Raw genomic sequence first — 18,005 nt, forward strand, 5'->3', positions numbered from 1 at the left:
GGGAGCCCGACGCAGTACTCAAACCCACGAGCCATGAGATCATGACCTGAGCCGAAGTTGGATGCTTAACAGACTGAGCCACCCAGGTGCCTCATGAACGCATTTTTAAGGTGAGGCTCAAAAAGGTAGGCTTGCCCAACTCTTAGTGGCACAGCTAGGATTAGAAACTTCAGTTTGGGTGTTCTTTTTGCTATGTCGCACAGCCCACCACTTGAGTGTTTCAATAGAAACCCAACATGACCCAAACCTCAACTTGTTACCAACCCCCTGTTACCCCTACTCCCTGGCAAAAAACATCAACAAAAATAAAACAGAACAACCCTGCTCGTTTCCCAACTTGGTGACAGGCATCTCACTCTCCCTCCCAGTTATCAAGGCTAGAAACCTGGGATTCATGCTCAGCTCTTCCCTCTCCTCCAGATCCTATAGCCTTGACCTTTGAAATATCTGAATCCATCTTCCCTTTTCCTTCTTTATCCCCGCAGCCCCCATCAAGGGCCACAGAATTTATCAGCCACACTTCTTACCTGCCCCCCCCCCCCACCCTTTATACTGTTGTGAGGATCTCCTCCCTAAAGCTGCAGATTGCCTGGGTGGAAAACTTCAGCCTCCCACTTGGCTTCCCTATGGCTTTGGTTGTACTGGTCTGCCCAACCCCTCCCACTTATTCCCTGAGGCCCCGGTTATATGCCATCGCCTCCAGTGAGCTCACTCAGTTGCACATACATCCCTGTAAACTTGAAATGAATTATCTCCCTGTTCTCCCACAGCACTAGATATTTATTTCATTCTGCCTGTCTCACAACTAACTGTGCAATGGTCTGTCTCCCCTGGAGCCTGGGAGCCTGCTGGGGATAGGACCCTGGTCTCATGAATCTTTGTCTTCTCTGAAGCATGGAATCTTAGGTCCTTCACATAGTAGGTCCTCAATAGATAGCTGTGAAATTGATTTTTCCCCCTCTAAGTATTTGGAAACTTGTTATTAAAAAGGACCGTGGGGCACCTGGGTGGCTCAGTTGGTTGGGCGTCCAACTCTTGGTTACAGCTCAGGTCATGATCTCATGGTTTGTGACTTTGAGCCCCGCATCAGGCTCTGCGCCTCCTTGAGATTCTCTCTCCTCTCTCTCTGCCCCTCCCCCACTCGCGCTGTCTCTCTCTCTCTCTTTCTCAAAATAAGTAAATTTTCAAAAAATGAAAGAAAAATAAAAAGACCATATTTCTTAGTGGATTCATTCAGCGAGGCAGGTAAAAACGATTCTTAAAACTGAGGTGGGACATCTCACTTCTTTACCCCCTTGAGAGTTTGAAGTGCTCTGACACTGGTCCACTAAGGCCCCCACCTCTCCTGATACTGCTCTCCCTCCTCCAGAGAAGGCAAAAGACAATTTTAACTCTTTATTTGAAACAAACAATTCCAGAGACAGAAGGTTAGTTGTGACAACAGCTTCTCACTACAACACAAGGGTGGGCATGGCTCACTGAAGGGACAGGCCAGGCGCCTCAGAACAATATATACAATTTAAACAGTGGCTAAACTGGTAACAGTTATAAAAACACAAAAAGGAGGCTGGGGAACAGCAAAGCCAACAGGGAAAGAACTGGGTACCCCCTTTGCTGGACGCTAATAGTTTTCTGGAACTATGAAGGCAAGATGGGGAAGAGAGATGCAGGCAGTGGGCACAGGACCCATGCCCACAGTTCTTCACCTATCCTTTGACCACACATCCCATCCTGTATGACCCAGGGCCCCCACAGGCTTGGCCTGGCTCTTATGATGGGGGGAGAACACGAGTGGGGAAACCCAGCCCCAATCCAAGTCAGAAGGTAGTTTTTGCCTTGGGAAACTCTGTCCATTGAACTAAATGGAGGCAGTTACAGAAGGGGGCTAAGCATGTTGACACCATGGCTCATGCCAACCTAAGACGGCAGAGAGCGACAAACACATAAACCAAGGGGACAGGAGTCAGTTCCCCACACTTAGAGTCATCTTCTGCCTTTGAGGGAAAGAAAGCATTTGGAAGTTTTTTAAATGGAGGCACCAAGGGCTGGTGCTTGCAGGGGTGGGGAGGGGGAGTGAGGTGGCGTGGGGATTCCAACAACTAGTTATCTCATGGGAGGGGAAGAGCATCTAAGCCCTGTGGTTTAGGTAAATGGTCCCCTCATTACTGCCATACTTTCTTTCCCGTCTTCCATACAAGACCCTCTAGCGTGGTACCGGGGAAGAGCAAAAGGAGGGGATGGGCACAGGGCAGAGAAGGCAGCTGGGTTCTTCCCTTGGCCAAACCTAGGAACAGGGAGCTTTACCTACATGGGATGGGTCAGGGAACCCAAAGCCAACAGGATCACCAGAGCTCTCAACACTCCACCCAGAGTTGGGCCCCCAGGAGAAGGGGTTCACTCTGAAGCATAAAGGAAATGGCCAAGCTGGGTTTTGCCCATCACTGGGAGACCAGCCCCTGGGTGCAGAGGACTGGGGCCCTGTGGTTGTCAAGTGGTGTGGAAGAAGGTAAGAGCCAGGGGTTCCTAGGGAAGGCAGGGAATGGATGAGTAGAGAAGGGCAGTCAGGGCCCTTCAGGATGAGTAGCATTGGTTCCTGGGCCAGTCGCCCTGTGGGACGTGGCCCCAGGCCAGATGTTGGTGTGAAAGACAGACACAGATAGCACATGGGCTCAGTCCAGGTCTTCCTCCCCAGGACGACCCAGCTCCTCGTAAATCTCACGCACAGCCAGAATGCGGTTGAGCATACTCTCCAACATGCTGCGGTCCATGGGGATCACAGAATACCAGAGAGGTGACTCGGCGATGCAGGACCGCTCGGGTTGCAGGTAGAACACATCGTTGCGAGTCCGGAGGCTTTCAGGGCTATAACAGTGGTGAGGTGGGTGGGGGGAGGGGTGGGAGGACAGAGATCAATTACCAGGGCAAAGTAGATCCCCTGGGTCCCCATGCTAATGCCACGCCTGCAAAGCTTCCAACTCACCATTTTGAGAGATAGAATTCGTAGAACTTGACGGGGCAGCGGAGGGGATTCATGCGGTTCTCACGCTGCTCTAAGATAGGAGCTTCTTCTTCTCTCTTCCGTTTCCCAGGGCCCGTGTCTGCAGATGAGGCAAATGACCCAGAGTCCTTACAAGCACAGCCTCAATGAACCACCTCCAAGAGCACAGTCCAGGGCACAGGGGGAAGGCCTCAGGACACCAAATACAGTCTCACAGAGAAATAAAGGCAGAAGAAGGGTCGGTCAGTCTCCCCACGTCAAGCAAACAGGTCCTGTGACAGCGGGGGGGGGGGAGTTGTTCTGAGGGCCTCCCTGGTTCTCACTGCCAAGGTCTCCCTTTATAATCTCCCCAAAATGATTTCCTGAAGAAGTCATCTCAGAAGCTTTGCATGCATACTGACAAAACAGACCCTATGGCAAGGCTGGGCTAGCCTTCCGGGACAGGGAAACAGCAATGGTCCCAGCCCCCAGTACCTCAGCCCAGGCAGAGGCTCAGGTCCAGAGAAGAGACTTTGGGAACTGCACTCAGATGGCACGGGACTCCAGGGCCAGAATGGAAACCAAGGTGCAGTTTCTGTCACACCCAGCAACACAGAACCAGGGAAAGCCTCTTATTCACCCTGTCAACTCTCCCCCACAGCTGAACACACCCAGCAGCTTCCTACTTGTCTACCATCCACCCCAAGAAAGTACATTGCCTTGAAAGGAGGAAAGTCACCAGGCGCCTGGGTGGCTCAGTCAGTTAAGCGTCCAACTTCAGCTCAGGTCATAATCTCACAGTTCAGGAGCTGGTGCCCCACGTTGGGCTTTCTGCTGTCAGCCCAGAGCTTACTTCGGGTCCTCTGTCTCCCTCTCTTTCCACCCCTTGACTGCTCACTCTCTCTCAAAAATAAATAAACCTCTAAAAAAAAAAAGACTGAGCTTAAAAAAAAAAAAGAGGGGCACCTGGGTGGCTCAGTCAGTTAAGCATCCGACTCTTGGTTTTGGCTCAACTCATGATCTCACGGTTCATGAGTTCGAGCCCCACATTGGCCTCTGTGCTGACAGTGCAGAGCCTGCTTGGGATTCTCTCTCTCCCCCTCTCTCTGCCCCTCTCCCACTCACATTGTCTCTGTCTTTCTCAAAAATAAACAAATAAACTTAAAAAAAGGTCACAAAGAAATATTTCTTTAAAAATAAGTAAAGAGAAAGAAAGAGAAAGAGAAAAAAAAGAAAAAGAAAAAGAAAAAGAAAAAGAAAAAGAAAAAGAAAAAGGAGGGGAGCAGGATACAGGCAGCTGAGTGACCTCCTATTTCTGCAAGAGCCACTGCCTAGCAGATTGCAGGACTGGCTGTTTTAGCCTTTTTGGCAAACACAGGAATGGAAGGGGTAGGGAAGACAAGGAGAGGGCCAAGCCAGCAGTCATGGAGGGGCCTGGGAGGGGAAAGCAGGGAGGGGGAAAGATAAAGGGGTGGGGGATAGCCTCGTACCTCGCCCTTTCCTCTGGCGGACGGGGGCATAGTAGCGGATGCTCACCACCTTGGTGGTGCCCCGAGGGGTGGTACACTTGCGGGACTGCCGCACCACGTTGGTGAAGGAGAGCTGCATGTGTTCCTCGGCTGTCTGGAGCCCAAAAAACTTAGTGTTGAAGAACATGAGGGTGTTGAGGAGGACAAAGGGTGAGTAGACCCCGAGCTGCTTACACTCCCACAGGTGCTCTTCCTCCACGCGGGAGAACACCGTATCTGCAATGGTCAAGGGGGAGACGCCAGTCAGGAGCGATCAAACACCCCCACCCAGCCACTTCCGATCCCAGACGCCCCGCTCACGAGCATTTCCCACCCCATCCCTGGCCAGTATGTGACAACTGCACTGAGAATGCAGATACCCTGCTACAGTAGACAGTGAACTGGGCTTTTTAAATGGTTTCCACTTGCACTTGGAGCTTCTCTTACCACCCTTGAGTTACAGGCAGGGAGATGTAAACCCCAAGGAGTCCCACAGTGCCTTCTCTTCTTTCTTCACTCACCACCAAAACCCAAGCCACCTTTTTCAGACCTAGACCTAGGTCGTGTTCAAGGATGGGGGCTCTGGCCCCTCTAGCTCTCAACCCTGAGGCCCCCCCAGGGACGTAACTCCTGCCCTCGGACACTTTGTGGAGAGTGGCAGACCAAAGAGCCCAGGACTCTTGGAACGGTGTACTGAAAGCATGGAGAAGAGGGCAGAGGGGTTGCAAGGTCCCTGTCCCTTACTGTTGGGGAGGAGTGTGGGCTGCCAGGTACTCAGAGACTTGTTGAGTTCTTGAACGAAAGTCAGGTAGTAAAGGTCTGTGAAAATGTTCACCATTCGATTGTTTTCCAGCAAGTACTGAAGAAAGAAAAACATGCACAGAAAGCTAGACTCTAGGTTCTGGAGGAAAGACGTGATGCCAAAGGCCCCGAGCACGGCGACCTTGATAATGAGGAGGCAATGGGAAAGCGCTGCTTGATTAGGTGACCCAGAGTGCTTTTCTCCAGGGATTACCCCCCCCCCCATCTGAGGTACCGGGGCCCTGCTGGAAGAGGAAGAAGTTTGGGGAGCTGTGTTGTCGCTGGTTCTTTACAAACCCAGCCTCCTTCGTCAGACAACATGCAGCCGACCTCTTGCAGGGGAAACTACACATCACCCCGCCACCCAAAGAGTTCAGCTCTACCCGTCTTTCCCTTCCTAGAATGGTTCTGGAGGATTACCAAGGGGACCTGCTCAGGGTAGGAGGCAGGGTGAGGAACAGGGGCCGGGACAGAGTCATTTCCGGTGGGATCCTGCCTGCTATGTTGAGAGTGACGGCAAGCCAGGCGGCCTGCCAGGGGTACCTGCTGGATGCCGAGACACAGATAGTAGATACTGTCAGGTTCGTATCGTTCACCGTTGGGTCGAGTGATTTCTCTCACAAACTGGGCCAGACCGTAGTTGAGTTCAGCAGCTGAGCAGGCCAGAATATCCTCTTTGATACGCATAGGTTTGGCTGTAGTGATACACAGTGGAGGTAGATGGGATTAAGAGAACTCCACGTGGAGAATTTCATTTAGCTCCATCATTAATCCCTTCATCCCTTAGTGCATCCAGCTCCAGAACAAACCCACCCATTACAAAAAAAAAAAAAAAAAAAAGCGCCCTCAGCCTTTAAACCTAGACAGCCTCTCCCCTTATTTTGCAACTCCTCCCCATCTTCACAGGACACCCTTCGGTGATCATGGCCTTATCACCCCTAGACATCCTCACATCCTCAGCTGAACTGCAGCCCTGGCCCTCCTCCTCTCCCCACATCGAGGGGGCCCTGTGTTTTAGGTAAATGGGTGGGGGCCCCTCCCCTGAGCACGGGGTACCTTCCTCCCCACCCCCACCCCATACTTACGGCCAAAGCGCAGTTCATCCCCCTTGCTGGTTTCTCCATTGGCATATTTTGACTGCACCCAGCACTTCCAAGCATTGACACCATATGAATAGTTGAGTCCAGTACAGCTAGGCTGGCTGCTCATGGAATCCCGGGAACAGCTCTCCGAAAGCACCAGCCGCTTTTGACCCTGGAGGGGAAGAGAAAGGAAAGGGGTGGCAGAAGCAGGGCCAGGGGCACCACGGAAGCCAGTCAGGATAGTATTGACCACTGGGGAAGCAAGGGCCTGATGTAAGAACGCAGCGAGCTTCCACAGCACAGAGCCCCAGAAATGGCCCTGGTGACCTCGTGAAGAGAGAAAGTGTGACTATTTCTTGGTACTCACAGTGGCAGACAACGGAGGTCAGGAAAGTCAAACTAAGGCCGCCGGCTTGACTACAAGAGCCGCCCCCCCCCCCAAAAAAACTCTTTGAGCCTCCTCCTTCTGTGGATTTAGCAGCCCTGGCCCTCACCTTCCTCATGGTGCGGGGAAGGTCTTGTTCAGCAGACACATCCTCGGGCCCTACCAGGCCACAATCAAAGAGGAAGTCTACACTGGGGTTAATGTCCAGAGGGTCTGTTAGAGAGGAAAGGAGGAAGAAATCAATTTTTTTAAGATCTCAACCCTGTGGTCCTCACACCCTACCCCTGCCACTTGGCCACTTGACTGGAGATGAGACTCCTATACAGCCTTACTGTACTCGGTAGGAAGCAGCAAAGCTGTACCAAGAAGACGCTCCGAGACACATAAATGCAAAAACTCACAATGATGGGAATGTTCGTAATGCTACCGAACTGCATGCTTAAACACAGTTAAGATGGTAAATTTTGTGTTATGTGTTCTGCCGCGATTAAACAAAAGCTAGACACAACTGCAAAACAGTGCGCCTGTCCCGGTATCTCTGGCACTAGTCCCTGTGAGAACCTTCTGTCACAGGGTCACAAAGAGCACTGCTTTGGGGTCATGCTCAGATCACAAGGGACACTTCATGCCTCTTGGCACAAATCCTACCACACCCAGTGGACACACTTCAAGTCCCACTCACTCTTGGGGAAGTCCGCCTCCAAGTCTTGCCCAGGTTCATCCAAGACATTGGCCATCTTGACGGCCATGGCCAGGACATCATCTCTAGCTGGCCCAAACAGGTCACAGTCTTCCAGAAGCCCCTCTGCACTCTGGTTGCTCACAAGATCTGGGGGACAGGGAAGGTGGCTTGGTCACTGCAGCTCCTGCCTAGCGCCCTCACAGGCCTTCAGGGGCTAATCCCAACTACTCCCCAGTCCTTGTAAGGCACCAAGATTACCACACTCCTCCCCCTTAGGCTGACACAGGCCAGTAGCACCCTGTCTCCCTCATCACCACCCCCCATGGCATACCACAAAGGTCAGATGAGGCCTTGTCTAACTCCTCAGCCTCTGCAATCATTTCTGCCATAGCCAGGATGTCAGCCTCCAAGGGGTTGGAAGGGATCTTCACCTTCAGCTCCTCAATGGTCTCCACAATCTTGTCTGTGCTCTCCAAGGTGGTGGGCAGGAACATGGGCACAGGCACCTGGAGGCAGGAATCCCAACTGAACACCAACAACCACCCCGGCGAATGAGAGGGACAGCTGATGAGAGTAAGGGGGGGGGGGCGGGGAGCATTCAGGTCTCAATCCTGAAAGGGTAAAGGAGACCACACAAGGAAGGGCAGGGAAACTTACCGGGATGGGCATGGAGAAAGGCACCGGGACTTTCTGGCAGTACAGATGCATAGGCACTGGCACAAAGATGGGCACTGGGATGGGCAGCACTATCACCTGTGGCTTCCACTCTTCTGTTGACAAGAAAGGGGTCTTCTCAGAGCCCCTGCTAGATGTACCACGTCTGGCCCAGAGCCTGATGCTTGCCTGTCCCCCTTTACCCCAAAAGCTCTAACACGTGCTCAGTGTCACAAAACTGCCCTAGAACCAGAGGTTGAGAGACAACTCGAGGATTCCGGGACAACCATGTGCACGATGCTTCAGCCATCTCATAAACCCCCTGTCCAGCTCCCAGGCATGGGGCTGGAGGCCTAGGACTATGGAATTTAGCCTGGGATGTCTAGGTACCCTGGCTCACCTGTTTGACTCCCTTTGGACTTCATCTCCACCTTGCAGGAGACCCCCCGATTCTGCATCAGTGGTTTACACATGGCCGCTTTGTTTTTGCGGGGTGTTGCTGGGGGTGGCGGGGGTGGAGGAGGGGTGGAAGCAGCGGGAGCCGATCGGGTCTTGGCAGGGATCTGCAGAGACCAAGGAATGTTAGAGCTGCCAACCAGCATACCCTCCTCTGAGGCCATCCACCCCCTTGGCTTCTGCCCTGACCTTGCCCAGATTCCCATTTTCCTCTGGGGTCTTCACTGTACTGCTGTTCTCCACTTTGGTTTGAGATGGTGCCTGGGGCTTCGACTCGGGAGACTGACCTATAGATCAAAACAAATGAATGCTCTCATCTGAGGAACTTGCTCTCCGCTCTCCTCATATCCATTCCACAAGAGCTCCATTGAAAGGTACACTAGATGCAAATGGGAGATCTAGAATATCCCCTCCTCACCACCCCCCACCCTCAGATGTAGTCTTCTCTAGGTCCCAGCAACACTGGCCAAGAAGGTTCTTTGCTCCTGGCTGCCAAGAAGATCAAAAGACAGTTCCCCCAATGACACACAATTGGAGACCTTCCACTCAGATGACCCTCGGAAGTTTGGTACCCCTGAAGCAGTGGAGAGACTGAGGTGACATTCTAGAAACAATAGTCTTCGGTCTCCTCAAAGGTAGAGCTTATGCCGACACTTCCAGCTCTCTGAAAATTAACCACAGCCCCCCACATGCCCCATCCCACCTGGGTCGGTGTCCATCCCCTCAAAACACATCCTTTATACTGTTCGAGTAGACTCGAACTCTAAGGACCTTGAAACAAGGCTCCCCCTAGTACCCGCACGGTCCAGAAGCTGAAAAAGAATATAGTACAAGGAGCTCTGTCTGGCCAAGGATGAGGTGAAAGCAAGAGAGAAGGGAGAGAGGGGCTGGGCCTAGGGTGAAAAGGGTCCAGGCCAGTGCTAACAGAGCATGCCCCCTGCCCAGGACTCACTGTTCAGGAGGCTCTCAGGCCCGCTCTGGGTATCCAAGTTGGGTTGGTTCTGCTGGCTGTAGAAGCGCAGCAGACACTGTTGGTTGCAGAAATGACGGATCTGCCCACGCCAGTGGATGGTCTCCAGCAGTTTCCCCTGGCGCTTACAGGCGTGGCACCGGGCAGCCTGGGGGGCGTCAACAGGACGGTCAGACCTGCCTCCCTAAAGGGGGCTGGGCCCTTTGCCCTGGGAGAGGCCGTGCTGCTCCCTTCAGAAGCCGGGCCAACCAGAGCCCCCTCCCTGGAGATCGGCCCGCACCGAGGCCAGTGTAACAGCCTGTGCCCCTTGGCGCCCCTTCCCTCCTTTCCAGTGCCCTGCCCCCCTTACCTTGCAGTACCACAGCAGGTACTTGCTCTTACAGTCCTCACTGCAGAAGTCCCAGGTGCTGCCATCCAGCTGCTCAGTGACTCCACGCTGGCAGGTCTGGGAGCAGTAGGTACAAGTGATACAGCACAGCCCCAGCTTCTTGGTGAAGTCCTGTTTGTACAGCAGCACACAGCCTGGGAAGAGGGCAAGAGGAGAGAGTCCAGAGACCCAGAGATCACCATGGCCGGGGCCCAACCTTTCCAAGGTGGTCCACCTAAAACCTCCACCAGCCTCTCGTACCTTGAAGCCTCTGGATGGACGGAGAGACGGACGGAGGGGGAGGGGATGGGAGGAGGACAACACAGTGAGCAGGGGACCCCCGACCGCCCCCCAAGCGCCACATTGCAAGCCCCCCTCCTTCCCCCACCACCCTGTCTAGCTGGAAGGTTCAGGCCCTTCTGCGCCTTTCCCCACCTCCTTACCTTCGCTGCAGAAGCTCTTCTCCACCCCACTGAACCGGAGTTTCTCATGCAGGAGTTTCTCCTGCCGGCAATGCTCACACTGGGACACCACACCCCGGAGCCGCTTGAAGTCCTCGCAGCAATCGCGGCAGCAGAACTGGAACACCTGGTCCTGAGATGAGAGGCACAGGGCGGGGAGGACAGAGCTGTGACATCCCGATCTGGCGAGAGCCAAGTGGAGGGAAGGCCCCCTTCAGAAAGCTGTCCGGTCTATGTGGCAGGATGTCGGCGGGGGTGGGGTTCTTACCTGCCAGTCCAAGACCTCAGGCTTGCCACTGAAGAGGCTGTGGCAGTAGTGACAGCTCAGGTGAATGCCCCCCTCAGGGCTTGTGCGCTGGAGGGAAGGAAGACAAGTAAGGGAGGTGTGTGGGGGCGGTGGGGAGGGGGGGTCAGGTTCGTTCTTAGTTCTGCCCGGGCCTACCTGCCCCAACTCTCATACCCTGTGTCACCACACCCTTCTTTCATCCCTGGTCCAGGGTTTGGAGTACCTGGAACTTGGTCCAGCAGCTGGGGCTGCAGAACTGGTAGACTGTGCGATCAACCTTGTTGTAGTAACAGGGGTCAGAGAGGCTGCGGCGGCAGAAGCTGCAGGGTCGGGGAGGGCCTGGGGCACAGAGAGAAAAGGAGAAAGAGAGAGAGAGAAAGAAAGAGAGAGAGACAGAGACAGAAGGAGAGAGAGAGAGAGCACACAGAAGGTGTAAGGCAGTGCAGAGATGGAACAGGAAATCCATGGGAAGATGTGGTCGGGGCTGAGGTTGGGCAGCAGGGATCACTTTAGAAGAAGGGAGTACGGGAGGTAGAAGGAAGGCCAGCAGGGGTCTCAGAGAAGAGGGCTTTGCACCTACCAGTGAGCCCTGCCTGCTTCACTTTGTAAGAGGTGGTACAGCACAGGGTACAGAACAAGCTGGTCTTGCCATTACGATCCACATGTGATAGCATCTCAAAGTTCTTACACAGGGTCTTGCACCAGACACATGGGTACACACGTGTGTTTTTCTGTGAGGATGGGGAAGGAGAGGCTGAGGCTGGATTTGTCCCTTCGCTTTTATTTGTTAAATTTTTTAAAACATGAGATATTTCAGGCATACAAAAAAAGGGTAGATGATGATATAACAAAGACCTGTGTATCCACCAGCCAGCTTCAAAAATAAAACATAACAGATACAATTGAAACCCCCTTTATTTGTTTTATTCTTCCCAACCCTCGACCCGTCAGGCACCTTTATTTGTCACCCAGGAACCGCACCCCCGTCCACAGCCCTCTATTGCACTACTCCCTCGGCCCCACCTTCTTGTACGCCCCCAAGCAGGTTGTGTTGCAGAACCGCTTTTGTTGGCCCTCGTGGAAGAGGAGCTCAGGGCCAGGGCTCCCGGTCTTGGTGTAGATGTAAGCCCCGCACTGGTCACAACAGTTGGTTTTCAGTCCCTTGTTGGCCCGGAATTTGGAGAAGCAAGAATCGCTGCAGAGCCGGTGCACCACGCTGCCATTGCTGACCTCGTGCAGGACCTGCCGTACACACACACACCCTGAGCCAGGGCCTGGGCACCACCACCCACCCTGAAGCAAGGACAGCCCGCCCCACCTCACCCTAGACCTTCACAGCACACAGTGGGCCCAGGGACCCCCCAACCTGCACATCGGGCTGCCGACTTGATGGTGAGGTCCCGGGAGGCAAGGAAGGCCAGCTGCATACATCCTGGAGAAGCTCTATCCTTGAATATGCTCCCTCACGATGGCTGCCCTTCCTCCCCACTCCCCTCTTCCACAGGGCCTGGCCCCTGCAGCCCCAGGATGGCAGGGCAGGTCAGGGCTAGCCAGGCTCTGCAAATCAGCCCCCATCGAGCTTCCTCACCTCTCCAGTCTTCTGGCATATGCTGCAGCGAGTGGCGTCGGCAGGATCCCCAGACTGTGGGATTGGGCGCTGCTGCTGGGCCTCATACAGGGAGAGACAGACGGACGTGCAGAACTCATGGAAGGAGCCTCCTGAACCAGTCTGTGCCACAACCGAGTCCTTGGTGTTCCAGATCTCCCTGCAGGTGGAAGCAGGTTGGAATGTTCACTCAGTACCATCCCCTTGTTTCATCAGCTCCCACCCCTCCGCAGGGATGGATGACCACAAGGCCAAGTAATCTCGGACCCCCCTCCCAGTTCCACTCTGCTAGCTTCTTGCGCACAGTCCCTGGCTCACTAGTTACTCCTGGCCTGATCCCTGCCCTCCCTGCACCCTGGGGACCTTCACGTACTTCTTGCAGAAGGTACAGGTCTTTTTGCCCGAAGGCTTCTTAGAGAAAGTGGTGAGACAGGATGAAGAGCAGAAGAGCTGAGGCAGCCCCTTGCGCTGGTAGGCAGTCTGCCCCTTCTGCAGTGGCGTCCGGCAGTGAGCACAGGTCATCTTGGTGCCTACCGCAGAGCGCCCGGCCCTTTGTGCCACACTTGAGCGTAGGGACATGCGAGGGGAGCGCCGGGGCCGGAACGGCACAAAGTCCTCATCATTGGGGTCATCTACCATGGCATCAGAATCCTCATCTGACACTGGAACTGTGGAAGTGGGGGCACGGACCATGAGCAAAAGCTACTGGACCAGCTCTCCTCTGACCAACGGGCAGCTCAGCAGATACTGGCTCCTCGGATGAGCCCCATCCCCCTAGTTATTTCCTCTGCGCCCCCACCCGCATCATGCTGGCATCTTAAGCCACTGGTGGCACTCTCCCTGGGAGGGCCCAGGAGGGCTCTGAGTGAGAAGATTCAGGACAGGGATGGCATGGCTGAAACAGGAAACTCCATTCTCGCTGCTGTTGTTTTCAATTTCCCCCACTGCCCCTGGTTCCCATGCCAACCCACAGCAGAGATAGGCACTTCACACTCTGCAGGGCGCAGCACTATGGGAGCCAGGAGATCTGTGGCCCGCCACATCCCACTCGGTCACACTTCCTCAAGTCCTACTCACTGCTCTCAGTGGAATCCACAACCTCGGGTTTTGGAGGCTCTACTCTTCTAACGCGCTCGCTTCTCTTCTGCACCTTGGAAACATGGGAGGGGAGGAAAGCTGACACCAGGGGCAGGCTAAAGGGCCTGCTGCACTGGTGCAGGGTGTGGGGGGGGGTACAGAGATGGGAGGGGGAAGGGAGAGTAGGGACCCTCAGCCCAGGCCTGAGAGGAGGGGAGAAAAGGAGGCTGGACTTTCTCCTTAAGAAGCAGGAGACACAAGAGCTCCCCCCCTTCCTCCTAACTCTCCTTGCACAAGCCCTCCCCAGAACAACATCTGGGAGGGAAAATGAAGGGTCTGTCCTTCCCAGAGCTATAGGGGGAACCAGACTCCTTCCAATCCCCTCCCCCCCTCACCCTCTCAGGCGGCTTCTCACTCGCCTTCCCAGTCAGGCCATCTCCTGCAAAGGAAGCAGAAAACAGCCTAAATCTTGAGCTTGCCCTCACCACCCCCTCCCTGGCCCAACTTCCATGCCTCCATTCCTGGGGAAGAACATACTCAAAACTGAAAGGGAAAACTCAAGTGCCTGTGGCTTCTTGGGGCCCCTCTCAGGGTTACCTCAAGCTCTGTTCTAAGGGAGGGGAAGGGGCAGCTATTCTCCATTAAAAAAAAAAATCTTAGCCTTCCCCCCAGCCTCTGTCCCAATCATTGGGAGTTAAGGAAACACAGATAACAGGTCTTTCATCAGAGAACTTATAGTTCACTGACAACAAATGCAAGCACCCAAAGGTAGCAAAGGGAAAAGGAAGCATTATGTATGGAGAGGTTCCCCTGGACTCAGGTGGTTATATAAGCCCCAAGACCCTGGTCACAACCTGGGAGAGAGGCACACCACTAGGCAGAAAGAGGGGGGAAATGAGAGCCTCTCAAGCCCAGGCTGTTCCTCCCCTATCAGAGACACAATTCCAGGCCCTGCATTTCTACCATTCCCCTGAAATCACTATGCTGTTGGTGGCTCCAGAACCTAGTTATCATTCATCCAACCCAGAAACCCCACTCTCTTCTAGAACAAAACAGCTGGAAAGATCTTAGCACCAAGAAGCCTGGTGTTCTCTCCAAATTGTAAAGAAAGGACCCTGGCACAACAGCTCCCTGGGGGTAAGAAAAAGGGAACCTCTCCCAACAAATCCACTCTTCCCAACCCACCCCCTGAAACCTCCCCCCTATTACCCTCCCATAGCCACTGAGCTGCCTCCCTACCCCTACTTTCCTTAATCTTCATTACAGCCCCTCGTCCTCCCTTCCAAGCTCCCAACTCCTTCTCCATACATATCCCTACTCTTGTCTGTCCACCCTCTTCCCCCTCCCTTATGTTTTCCCCAGACACACAACCACCCCTACTTACCCCTACCCTCTCCCCAGCCTGGATTCTCCAGCTGATTAGGTGACCTACCTGGCAAGGAAGGGTGTGCAGGAGGGCTAGGGCCCCCAGGTTTGGTCTGAGAACTGTTGATTCCATCCCCCAGAGTCTCTCCCACTGAAGGGCTGGGGGGACCATTTGGGCTCTGTGGCTGCCCTTGGGGAAGCTCCTCCTCCTGCCCAGGGGAGCCCCTTCTCCCTGTAGCTATGTTGGTGGTCTCCTCCTCTTCAATATGGGGGGGCTGCAGTGTTATCGGCGAATCTGGAGCCAAAGGCTCTAGTAACCCCTGTGGTGAAGAGGGATTTGCCCCAGCCCCTGGCTCAGGTGGTACCACCTCAGGGGTCTGGCCACCTGGTCCAGGCTCTAGGGTCTGATCTCCTGCATCCCAAGCAAGGGTCCCCTCAGGACCATGGTCCACCTCTGGGGGAGAGGGGGCTTTATAGAGCAGCCCCCCCAGCCCCAGCAGCTCAGTGGCTCCATCCAGGACTCCAGGGTCTTTTTCCAGGCCAGCAGGGGCATCAAGCAGGTCCAGGGCTCCTGAGGATGGAGAAGGGCCAGGGGGTGCCCATCCTCGAGTTGGGGCAGTCTGGGATTCCAGTAGATCCTCTCCAAATTCCATGTCTACTGGAAGGTCTCCAGCCAGGGGCTTCTCTGGCAGGGTCAATGGGTCAAACGGACTGGGAAAGTCACTGGGGTCCATGAGGATGACTGGATATGGGCTGTAGATTAGGGGTAGAAGAAGGGGCAAAAGAGGTGGTCTTCGCCAGAATTCCTTCTTATATAGGTTCTGGGACACACCCCATCACCCACTTGGATTTCTCATGAACAGCCCCCACCACACCGACAAGCATTTCCACTGGCTCTAGTCCGAATGACCACTCCCCCCCATACAGCGCCCCCTGTGGGGAGAGGCGTTCCCCGCCCTGGCCCCGTGCCCACACTAGCCAGGCAGTCGGTCGTTCCACCCTCCCGCCTGCCCCCGCCACCCCACTGCAACTCACAGTTCCCCTCCCCCTCTACCTTTCACTACCCCCCCAACTCGGGCTGAACGCCCCCCTTAGAGTCTCCTAGGGCTGTTGCCACCAAGAACCTTTCCCACCCCCGCGATCTCAGTTCTTATCTCCTCCCCTCTCTCCCAGAGCCCCTCAGCTCCCCAGTCTTTACCCACCCTGTCTGGCCCCACCCCCCCTCCCCGCGTTGCAAGGTCCTCCCCTCAGCCCTTCCCTCGCCCCCACAAACTGCCCTTCCTAACCCCTCCCCCCAGTTACCTTTCAGGGTCGCCCACTTCCTCAGCCCAGTTCCCCCTTCCTATTGCTCCCCTAGTCCTCCTTCTCCTGTTGCCCACCCCCCACCTCAGGCATTTACAGGAAGACATTTTGGAGCTACGATCTCTCCTTAGACCACCCCCCCCTTCCTGGCTACGGCGAAATCCCGCCTGCAGGTTCGGTTCGGCTTGATCAGGCCCGACCCCTACCTGCGGCAGGGTTAGTGTACCGGCTACAAGCCTAGAACTGCAGACAGCGACGGCCCCGCGCTCCTTCTCCACCTCCCTCCCTAGCAGCCGGGACAGGGGTCGCGGCCCCTTTAAATGGCAGCGCCGCTCACAGCGCCCAGCGCTCTGCACCAGGCGGGCGGGCGGCGCCAGCAACCAACCCCATTGGCTGGCTCGTGGAGGGGGCTCGCGAGACAGCGCCGGCCCCCGGCGCGAGACTCCCAGCCCAGTGGCCGCCTGGAAATTGCGGAGTGGAACGTAGTCGTTGGAGATGGAGCTTGAGCCCCCGCCCGGGGCCCCGTTAGTTGAGGAGGAAAAGCTAGCCTCTGGAGCTTTGAAGCCCGCCCTCGGGAAAGGCGGCACCCCCTCTCCACGGAACGGCCGAGTACACTAACCTACAAAAAATACATCTACGCACCTGCTTCTCTTACCTGGCTCAAGAGTCTTCTCCCCTTCCCCCCCCCCCCCGTCACACCCGTGCCCGCCCTACCTCCTGGAGCCCACTCTACCCGTGATCCCCTCCTCTCATTCAAATGGTTCCCGGTCCCCTCCCCCTCCCCGTGTCTCTCCTCGCTTCCCACTCGTGTTCAACCCCCCCCCGTCCCCCCCCCCCCCCCGACAGTCCCTACCTACGCCATGCAGCAGGCGCCTGCCAAGATTACCCTCCCCCCAACCCCACCTCTCCGGGGCCCGCCCCCTGGGAGACTGTTGGGGTAATGAGTGACAGCGGAGTGGGGAGGGTGGTAGGCAGGGACCCAGCCCTCACGTGCCCCTCCTTCCCTTGTCTGCAGCCTTGGGCTCCCCTAACCATTCTGAATGTCATAGTTGTGGGGTGTCTTAGGCTTGGTTTCCAGCCACCCAGGGCGGGTTAAATGGCTCTGGCTCAGTGACAACGCCTATGCAGTAACCGTTACTGCCTGATGACCCCAAAACCAGGCCCCGCAAAGACACTCCCCCACTCCCTCAACGGTCTTAGGGTAAGTTCTGGGATCTCCCAGAGTCTTCCAGCAGGAGCTCCCTGCCTTATCTCTACAGTAGTTTTCCTCACCAAGGCCGAGAGCTGTGTTTCCTCCTCTCTCTCTCAGCCTCTCTCTTCCTTCCCTCCCTCCTTCTGTCCTTGTCAGTCTCTTTCCTCCTCCTCCTTCTCTTTCTTTCTCTCTCTCTGGCGCTCTCTCTCTCTCTCTCTCTTTCTGGCAGTCTCTTTTTGTCTCAGTCTCAGTCTCTGTCTCCGGTCCCTCTGCCTCTCGTTTGCACGAGCACGCACGCGCGCGCGCGCACACACGCTTTTCCCCGTCCCTCCCTCCCTCCACTCCCGGATGGTCCTTAGCGTGTGGGTGTGGCTGAGGGTGAAGCTTGAGAAGTGGGGTAGGGGGAGGGGGCACTAGCGTTAGGCCTACCGGTTTAAAAAAAATATATGTGTGCCAGGATCCTTCCTCAGTCCCCATTATAGTTAGTGCACTTTGCAGTCTCTGCCCCCTACTTTCCTCCTCCAACCCCTAAGGGTTGGAGAGCTTCTAGTGTCTGAGATACTGGAGGAGGCTTAGGCCGGAGGGGAGTCCTGCCACAGATTTAGGAACGTGTAGGCTTGGTGTCCAGTGCCTGCTCTAGCTTGCCTCTTTGCTCTGGGCCTTCCTTCCCACACTAAGCCTCTCCTAGCCTTCTAGTCCCAGAGAGTTTTATCCTCCCTTGTCTCATTTACTTTCACAGAAACCTTAATCCTTCCTGGCTCCCCACATGGCCTTGAGATTATCTTTGCTCTCTCCTACATACAGAGATAAAAGCAAGAGTTTTCCCCTTCAGTT

At 55.1% G+C, this 18,005-nt stretch overlaps 1 protein-coding gene across 3 annotated transcripts; it reads right to left on the minus strand.

Annotated features, from left to right (window-relative positions):
- Positions 1–1,382: 1,382 nt before the first annotated feature.
- On the minus strand, positions 1,383–17,456 carry ZMYM3 (zinc finger MYM-type containing 3). Of its 3 annotated transcripts, none has more exons than XM_049643935.1 (25): positions 17,252–17,456; positions 14,745–15,430; positions 13,708–13,751; positions 13,313–13,385; positions 12,609–12,903; positions 12,218–12,395; positions 11,653–11,871; positions 11,210–11,360; positions 10,853–10,968; positions 10,612–10,698; positions 10,326–10,476; positions 9,865–10,037; positions 9,498–9,663; positions 8,735–8,832; positions 8,490–8,652; positions 8,093–8,205; positions 7,767–7,941; positions 7,436–7,582; positions 6,863–6,966; positions 6,372–6,540; positions 5,830–5,981; positions 5,230–5,344; positions 4,468–4,722; positions 2,981–3,098; positions 1,383–2,862 (listed from the first exon to the last, which is right to left on the minus strand). In XM_049643935.1, exons 2-25 carry the CDS (start codon positions 15,409–15,411, stop codon positions 2,670–2,672), a joined length of 4,122 nt encoding a protein of 1,373 aa, XP_049499892.1. In that variant the 5' UTR covers positions 15,412–15,430; positions 17,252–17,456; the 3' UTR covers positions 1,383–2,669. The 3 variants fall into 3 exon arrangements, with proteins under 3 accessions (XP_049499892.1, XP_049499893.1, XP_049499891.1); XM_049643936.1 differs by lacking the exon at positions 17,252–17,456 and adding an exon at positions 16,186–16,632 and having other exon boundaries at positions 13,313–13,379; XM_049643934.1 differs by lacking the exon at positions 17,252–17,456 and adding an exon at positions 16,186–16,632.
- Positions 17,457–18,005: the final 549 nt, after the last annotated feature.

The sequence above is a fragment of the Panthera uncia genome, chromosome X, assembly GCF_023721935.1.
Source record: "Panthera uncia isolate 11264 chromosome X, Puncia_PCG_1.0, whole genome shotgun sequence".
Classification (NCBI taxonomy): Eukaryota; Metazoa; Chordata; class Mammalia; order Carnivora; family Felidae; genus Panthera; species Panthera uncia.